The sequence below is a fragment of the Rhagoletis pomonella genome, unplaced genomic scaffold, assembly GCF_013731165.1.
Source record: "Rhagoletis pomonella isolate Grant_MI unplaced genomic scaffold, Rhpom_1.0 Rhpom_scaffold_00002, whole genome shotgun sequence".
Classification (NCBI taxonomy): domain Eukaryota; kingdom Metazoa; phylum Arthropoda; class Insecta; order Diptera; family Tephritidae; genus Rhagoletis; species Rhagoletis pomonella.
In genome coordinates this window covers 10,977,931-10,986,942 of record NW_023458556.1, presented here as the reverse complement: position 1 = coordinate 10,986,942, position 9,012 = coordinate 10,977,931, and the positions used below count along the sequence as shown (strand labels likewise).

Sequence of the window (9,012 nt, the reverse complement as noted above, 5' to 3'; positions counted from 1 at the left end):
TTCGGGTGAATAGGTTTTCGGGCGAAACTCAGGATGAGGCTTATTGCAAGTTTCAGTAAAATACAGGCACATTTACTACTTTTTTTCAAGACTTACTATATTGCAGTCTTTACCACATCTTTAAAGACCAGCCTCAAAGTTCATACGAAATGGAATAATCTTTGCAACGGATTTTTATTCTATTGATTTCAATGGTCCTAAACCAAATGTATATATGTATAATAGGGCGGTTCTTAAACTATCAACATCCAAATTTAGTATGGGGCAACCCTTTATTTTGTTTACGTACAAAATAAACACACCAACGAAAATTTAAATAAATGTTTAGAAGTCGCTACCAGGGTTTAACAAAATTTAAATAAATAAAAATTGTAAAATTTCGAAGATAAAGTAATTTGAAAACTGTTAAAATTGGCATATTGTTGAAACAAATTCGTAAACAGGCCGAGTTAAAGTTTAAATTTTTGGAAACACTGGTAGCGACCCAATTTTTTTTTTTTTTAATTTTGAATGCCCTTATTTTGAATCTAGAAGAAAATAAAGGTGTACCCATGGTGTAGATGTTTTTATGGACTTACTTGGCTCTTTAATCATAAAATTTTTTGTTTATAAATCACATAAGAAGAGTCGCTAAGGATTTTTAAGAACTTGCCCTTAAATCTTCTAAATGCGTCGCTGAAGATTCCTTTCAACGAATCGTCTCTAAAACTTTAGGAATAATACCAAGCTCATCCTGAAAATCTTAAATACTATAAAATACATATTTTGAATGAATTATAATCCCTTTCGCGCAAAACGAAATGTATAATGTAATCCGGCAATTCCATATCCATTAAACTACAATAATAGACGTAACTGTAATAATTTTTTCGTTGCACTAAAACAATAACGGCACTAAGCAAGAAATTATTGTAACACCTAAGTTCTATCCTTGACGTAATCATACCGCTCTCTCACAGCCCTTCCGCTTAATATACCATCATCGAGGAGACATCAGCTGCCAGTCAAATGGTATACCAACCAGCCACACGACCAACCACCGCCGCCCACATGAATACCATCACCACCAACACCATCCATCCACAACATCGTGCAACTGTGGCCGTCACCCGTTAGTCGACTAATGAGTTTCTGGCTGCATTGTTTTGTAAAATACAGTTTTTGTCGTTGTTGTTGTTGCTGCACATCAAATTACAAAATTAAAAATGGAGAACAGCAGCAGCTCCAACCAAAAACCAGTAGCAACCGTACATAGTAAAAGGGAAGCAGCGAAACAATATTCATAATTTTAATGAAAAGCGCGCGCGCCTCTACGCTTCCCAAAAAAAAAACACTTCTCATGGATCTTTCTACGGTACATCAACATATCCCCCCCATCTCTCCCCCTGAGACGGCGCGCGTGTGGACAACACGTTGCTCGTTTATGATTGGCTTCAATTGTGAAATGTTGTTGAATCCACCACTGCCGCTCCGCCTATTGCGGCGCACAAAACAACGGCAACAGCAACAACAACAACAACAACAACAACCATACACAAACACAAAGCACCAAGCTGCAGTCAGCCGCCACCGTTGCAGTTGTTGAAATAATAAATAAATATAATTTTAGCGCAAGCGCTATGTCCCCTTACTCCTCGGTGACCCGCCAACCAGCCATTAGACATACATTCATACAATCGTCCCACCCAACAGGCAAAGAGGAAACGTAGCGGCAGTAGGGGAGGCTACAGCAAGGTATGAAACAACAATACAATATGCTTTAGCAAAGACCAACACAGGCAAATACCTACATACTGCTTAGACACACATACCTACATAAATGCAAAACAACCAGCAGCAACAACAACGAAACAAAACGTGCAAATGAGAAAATTACATCCCTTCATTTGTTTAACTTACAGTCGCAAATACATTTACACCTATAAAACGGCACAGTTGAGCACGCTTTTACACTCACACAAACACACAAACACTCATACACACACATATGCACAGCAAGGATGTGCGGCAGGATGCTCGCACAACAATACAGTTCTTGGAGTGAAACACAATAGCAATAATAACAATACATTCTCAATGCTGTCCTGAGGGCGCAACCGCCAGCCCACCAAGCCACCCACCCACCGGCCGCTTTCACTGCATCTGCTGCACCCACAATGTTGTTTATCTCATTGCGCTCATTGTAATTGCTTAAACCTGTAAACTACACCCGCACCACAGTTTCAATTTCTGCTTGTTGTTTTTATTGTTATGCTATTAATGCTGTTGTTGTGTTGTTGTATTGTGCTTTAGCGGCGCGTGTATTTCATTGGTTGTTTCAATTTTATATGCTGCTGAATTTCATTACCCACACAAGGATCTTCACCAACTTCGCTATTTTGTCCGGTATTTTCCTATTTGTTATTGTTGTTAAATTATATTTATTTATTACTCGTGTTTACCAATAAAATTTAAACGCCTATTTATCAATGTGAGTGTGTGCATAAATACAAACAAGCAAGTAAATATTCGAAAAAAATGTAAAAGTAAAATAATTTGACGAACTCACAGCCACCCCAGCCGAGCTGAACACTTGCTCTCCGGCAGATTGCTCAGTAGCCTCTAAACAAATCACAACATAAACATCAGGTTTTCTGTTTACCTTCACTCTCTGATTTAATTTCATCATTTCTTCTTCGTATCGCATCAATTACTTTCATTCTATCTTCCTATGAGAGTGGAAGAGCGAGTACAAAAGCAAGGTAATGTGAGCTGTGGATTGCGAAAAAGTAGTATTGAATCATTCGAAACACTTCCAGGCATTTGAAATACCTGATGTAGTTAGTCTTCTGTTAGAATAAGCCATCAAAATTATTCATATTATGTTCTACTCTTATTCAAGCTTTTCAAGATATTATTCTTGTTGTTGATTGGCGTAATAAAATCCTAAGCGATTATTCAGTAGTTTTATCTAATTTTGGCATTTTTGTTTCAAAAATGTGTTATTGTAAATGGGAAGGATTAAAACGAATGCCACCTTTTTGGCACTTTTATTTCTCTTTTGGCACATTTTGGCAGTTTTTATCCTCAATTTGGCACCTCATGGCTAAGGATAGTTGGCAGCCCTGAAAAGGGGTTTGCCCTGTCAAACAGCTCGGAAAGGTCTTTCCCAATGCTGATGGAGCTGTTGGCATTGCTCCTCGCCATTTTAAAACAGATACCAAATTCAGACATCTTGACATAGAGACAACTTCTTTTCGTGCTATCTGAAGCAGCAATATTTTAAAGACCTGGTCTACGCTGGTTTTGTCAGGACTAAAGCCACACTGATAAGGCCAGCTGTCTGCTCCGTCAGCTTTGTTTCTTTTCAGCCGCGTAATTGCTATTCGTACTTCGTCATATTCATGCAGTGGGACATGGACTCCGTCATCATCGACTGGTTCTCGGGTTCGTCTTCTCCTCTACTTTCAGTTCTATTACCATTCAATAGGGGGGAAAGGTGTTCCCTTCATAATTTAAATACGTTCTGGACTGCGGTCACTAAGCCCCCATGGTTGTTTTTACAGGAGTTCACTCTAGTGTTGAAACCTTCTGTAAGTTGCCTAACTCTCTGGAACGGCCGGGATTATTCATGTATTCGGATATTCGAATATTGTTGTATACGGATAAAATCCGGATATCCGTTAATTTTTCTATAGGGATATCCGGTCAACGTTACTACGGTAATTTTCTTATCAGAACTTTTAATAGATATTCGATTATCCGTATATTCAACCAATCCGGATATAATTCCCAGCCGTATTTCGACACTCACTCTCGAGAAAGAAATCCTCCAATAATTAACTACCAGGGAGTAAACACTTTTGACACTTTTATGAGAGCTCAACTCCGCCATTTAATATAAAAAATCCTCTGGGAATTTTTGTTCATGATAGATGGAAAGGGCAAAGAGAGAAAACTCCCAGGGAGTTTCTGTTCAGCATCGGCCTGATTGTGTCTTTGTCGCGAAGTTTGTTTAGTGAACAAAAACATAATCAACTAAACGAATTTTACATATTACATTACACACAGGCGACGATATGTACTTAGTAGAGAAGAAGAGCTGCTCCCCACCACTTTAAAACCCTGCTCGCAATTCACCGCTTGGGAAAAATTTTTAAAACAAATTGCATTATACAGTGGTGCTTGTGAAGGAAATGCGATTTTAGCACCATACAAAAACCTCTCAGAGCGGTATACGAACAGCTGCGGCGATGCTAGTGCTCCTTCAACTCGAGACAGAGAGAGAGAGAGAGAGAATAAAAGACTAAGCATAAACTACATGCGTAAGCTTTGTTGCTAAAATTTGCTTAGAAATAAATGCTAAAAGTACTCAATTTCATAGGCAATGAGCCAAACCATAGCTGGCACAACTAATTATCTCTGCGTATTGCAATCACTGCCACCCAACCAACATTGCTCAGATGCTTGCCACCCACCCGCCACTAATCCTTCCTTACTGCCTTCTGACAACTGTAAATGCGTCTTGTGCTTGCAAATGAGCGCTCATAAAGGACACATCAGTGGTAAACGGGGCAATAATAAAAGGCAAACAATGGCTAAGGATGCGCACAGTCGTCTCGCGAACGTCCTAGTTGCAACATTAACGCGCAGCAGCTAAAGGATTTATTCTGTATATCCTAACGCTAATAGGCTGTAAAACTGTAGCGCGCTTTTTTGTGATAATTAAATTTGAACTTTGTGGAAAAATGGCGGGTCCATTCTTATCACCTCTACCCGGAGATCTTTTAACCGAATACATGTTCGGTCGGCGACGTCAACGTCGTAATCGTACAACTTTTACGCCGCAGCAATTGCAAGAACTCGAGTCACTCTTCCAAAAAACTCACTATCCGGATGTGTTCCTACGTGAGGAAGTGGCGTTGCGGATCAGTTTGAGTGAAGCGCGTGTGCAGGTGAAGTGTTGTTTTGTGGTCAAGAAATTATATAGAATATCTTAAGAATTTCAAAAACTATTCGATCCGGTGGATGTGTATTTAAATGAACGCTTTTAGTGCATACAAATTTGAGATTATGCAGTTTTGAAGTCCCTGCAAACCAAAGTTCCCGAAATCTTTAGGAGTATCTGATTTCTGTAACGATTTTTTTCCGAATCTTCAAAGAAAATTATATGAAGTGGTTGACACGAACTCGTAAAGAAATTTCTGTACGAAAAATAAAGAAAATTCTGAAAAAGTCTGCAAGAAATTCTTCACATAGCAGCATTATTTTCATTTCTTTACCGATTTTCTTCCGAAATTTCGTAAAAGAATGGAAGTGTGCGTAATTTATTTCATTTTAGAAAATTCTGCAAAAAATCGGATGGGATCTTTCCGAATTCTTTAAAAATTCTTTACGATTCAGAATACTCTGAAAAAATGGTTTGCAGGGGTGGTGTATGGTGACTGCGGCTTAAAGGAATATACAGTGACCCAAAGAAATTACCACCTGTTGATTTTTTTTTAAGTATTCGTAATGTTTTTTGAGCAAGTTTTTTTTTATTATTTTTCTATAAAAATACCGTCCAAGGTTTAACCAAAACGATATAAATCACAGTTTCAAACTTTGTACAAAATTGAGGAAAGTTTGACAAATTTTCGTCAAAATTTCAACTTTTTGATATAAATCTTTAGAATATTTGTGGGTACGCAGTTTCATAGTCCATACAATTTTAGTCCAATGAAGGGCAAATTTCAAACGGCTAAAAAATCCCGCTAATTTTTGAGATTTTTTTTTTTTTGAGACTACTTTCTCGGCTTTTTTTTTATATAACAAGTGCAATTTACAAAAACTGGCGTTGATTTTTTTAAATTTTGTTGATAACGGTCTCCTGCGCTTTATACCATAAGAAATTTATACTTACATATATGGAAAAAATTGCAAAAACCCGTCCCCCCAAAAAAAAATTCTCCAAAATGAACGCGATTTTTTAGCCATTTGAAACTTGAACTTCATCAGACTAAAATTGTATGGGCTATAAAACTTGAAATTTTGATGAAAATTTGTTCAATTTTATACAAAAATTTTAAGCTGTGATTTATATGGCTTTGGTTAAAACTTGGACGGTATTTTTATAGAAAAAAAATTTAGCAGTAAAACATTACAAATATTAAAAAAAAAAATCAACACGTAGTCATTTGTTTGAGTCACTGTATATTTTATAAGAGCATATTTCTGGAGGAAAATACAAAATATGATTGGTTAATTAAAAACGGTGCTTCACATAGAAATCTCTTAGAATCAATGAAATTTTCAAAACATTTTCAAATTCAAACAAGTACATATATAATTTCCAAGCAAAAAACGCAACCGATTTCAAATCTCAACTACAAACTTAGGAGTACCGTTAATTTCTTCAAGATGCAATAATCGGATCTAAAACAAATTAATATGGGATGCCCCTTGAAATCGGTTCACGTGGCCCAAAGTTATGCTGTAACATACATAAAGAAATATTTCGACGAATTGGCAACCTCGTATTTTTTTGAAGTCGGCTGAAAAAGCGATGATTTGCTGAGCTCAGAACCTTAATTTAACTAAAATATATGTGGGAGCGATACAAGTTTATAAAATCATCATACGTTATTTATTTACGAAAATATTTACAATGAACCACGTAAGAGGCGGAACCTGTGGGGCACACAATCCATGGGTAAAATCAAGGAAATTTAGTTTCTTGCGAGCAATTTCTAGCTGACAAAGCCGCAATATTTTTCAACATTTCTCAAATTCCTCTTCATTTTGACTGAGTACGTAGTTGTAATTCAAGTAGTTAACTTGTGCCAAAAAAGAAGAAGAACTTATTTTTATAAACTACATTCACACATACGTATGTACGTAAATATGTTTTAGTTACTAATATTATTTGATTTCTATTTAATCTTGTATGTATATAAAAACGACGTGTGTGTTGTTATGCACTTTATAGACTCAAAAGCGACTGAACCGATAGATGCCGCTGGAGTCGAGATTTCTCTAAACACCTATTTACGGTCCGATTTTATTCAAATTCAGAACGTACATTACATACATACATAAATAGAATTAATTTTCTTTACAAACTGTTCCGATGGGTGTCGCGTATTTACAGCCCGATTCGATTAAAATTTAGAACATATACAAAAAATCCCGAATACCCCGAGAGATTTTCCTAAAGCTGTTGATAAAGTGTCTTCTGTTCTTTTTAACTAGTAAATTAGCCTGCTATGAATTTCATTCAGTTTTTCTTCGTTTTGTTTATTAACCAAGTAAGTAGTACTTATTTTTCCTCCGCTAATTTTTTGCTCTATGCAGATCATTAAAAAAGCAACAGATTTTGCTCAGTATCTTTCAGACCCAATGAAAGCCCTACTTCTTCAAACATCTTCAATACTATTTAATAGAAACCCAACCACTAATTGCCTTCGGTTCAAGCTCAACAATTTAATAAATACCCATACCAGTGATATTCAAACTAAAAAAGCTCCTGGTTATGATATCATCACAGGCGAAATAATAAACTAACTGTTTCACAGGGCAATCTGTTTAATCTGCATTCTCAAAAATTTACGAAAAACTACTCGTGACAAAATTGCAACCCACTCTAGCTCTTAGCGGCTTAGCAGATTAGTCTCTAAAATTAGAGAATCGTTTGAAGAAAAACATTATTGCAGAGGGGTGTCCTTAGTTGTCTACCAAGTATTTGAAAAGGCATGACTGGAGTGCCTTATATACATACAAATTGAAATGACTAGAAAATTCAGAGTTAGACAGAATGCCTTTTGAACAGAAAATCACTCTATACAAGCGGGCGGTCCTCAAGGCAGCGTCTTAGGTGCAATACTGTACGTAATCTACACAAAGAACCAACCAATAGATGAGTCTCTGACTATATCTACGTTTTCTGATGATACAGCTATACTCTCAAGCCATTCAGATCCAAAGCTTGCGAAGAGTGGATAAATGGCTTGGCGATTGAGGCAATAAAGTGAACGAGAGCAAAGCAGGGATCACACGATTTGTACATTTGTATATTTGGCAACCACAGAGCGGCGTTGTCTAGAAATTTGTGCCAAGAATGAGTTCAGCTCAACAACAACTTTCCAAACAACACCTCTATGTTACTGTGAAAATGTACAAATCTGTACAAATGTACAAATCGTGTGATCCCTGCTTAAGTACATTCATACGACGTTCACACTAAAGAACGAGACGTGCCCACCTCTACAAACAACCGGTAAATCTATCCCCAAAGGGATATTGTGAAATACCTTGGCATGACCTCAATTGAAGACTAACCTGGAAAACTCATATCGAAATTAAAGTTGGACAAGCAAAACTAAAAGACGTAAGCATTGAATGGATTATAAGGAATAAATCCAGCTTGAGTCTTGAAAACAAGTTGCAGATTTTTAACACGAAGATACGAAATACAGAGACTACAGTCAAAATTATTACGCAATATATGCGGGGCGCCGTGGTACATACAAAATAACAACTTATACAAAGATCTACAGTGAATGCGATACAAAATAAGTGACTTTTTCAACAAAAAAAAAATTGCTAAAAAACAATGTTAATTCCCGGCAACTTCAAATTTGCACTAAGGTATACACAACTGCATACTTAAAATCTTTTCCTGAAATCTAATTAAATAAAAAGCTCGAAATTTTTACGAAAGTATATATTTTTTTTTTAATTTTGCGCAAAGTTTGAAACTTGGATTTATTAAATTTTTATCGCATACTTAAAATCTTTCTTTGAAATCTGATTAAAAAGCTAGACTTTTTGACGAAAGTATATCATTTTTTTTTAATTTCGCATATGGAAAATATTCATAACAATCCAAAATACAAACAGATATTTATGCATATCTACATCCAAAAATCTTGTTGTACAAGGAAAATTGTTGACGTGGTTAAACTTTGCAGAATTTTTGATAGCTATTATTTACATAAAAACAAGTAAGAGCAGCGCTGTCTTCGGCTATGCCGAAGGCTTCATACCTTTCATGAA

The 9,012-nt window shown here is 36.3% G+C and overlaps 1 protein-coding gene across 1 annotated transcript; it reads left to right on the top strand.

The window, feature by feature from the left end:
• The first annotated feature begins 4,583 nt into the window (after window positions 1-4,583).
• LOC118734555 (dorsal root ganglia homeobox protein-like) lies at window positions 4,584-8,357 on the top strand. The gene is made up of 2 exons (XM_036464270.1): window positions 4,584-4,934; window positions 8,203-8,357. Exons 1-2 carry the CDS (start codon window positions 4,728-4,730, stop codon window positions 8,260-8,262), a joined length of 267 nt encoding a protein of 88 aa, XP_036320163.1. The 5' UTR covers window positions 4,584-4,727; the 3' UTR covers window positions 8,263-8,357.
• The last annotated feature ends 655 nt before the right edge of the window (window positions 8,358-9,012 follow it).

What these genes read in the sequence shown, in the direction of transcription:
- LOC118734555 (XM_036464270.1), top strand. Translation starts at nt 4,728, where the DNA reads ATGGCGGGTCCATTCTTATCACCTCTACCCGGAGATCTTTTAACCGAA. An exon ending in TGAGTGAAGCGCGTGTGCAG is followed by an intron (nt 4,935 to 8,202) that starts GTGAAGTGTTGT and finishes TTCACACTAAAG; the next exon opens with AACGAGACGTGCCCACCTCT.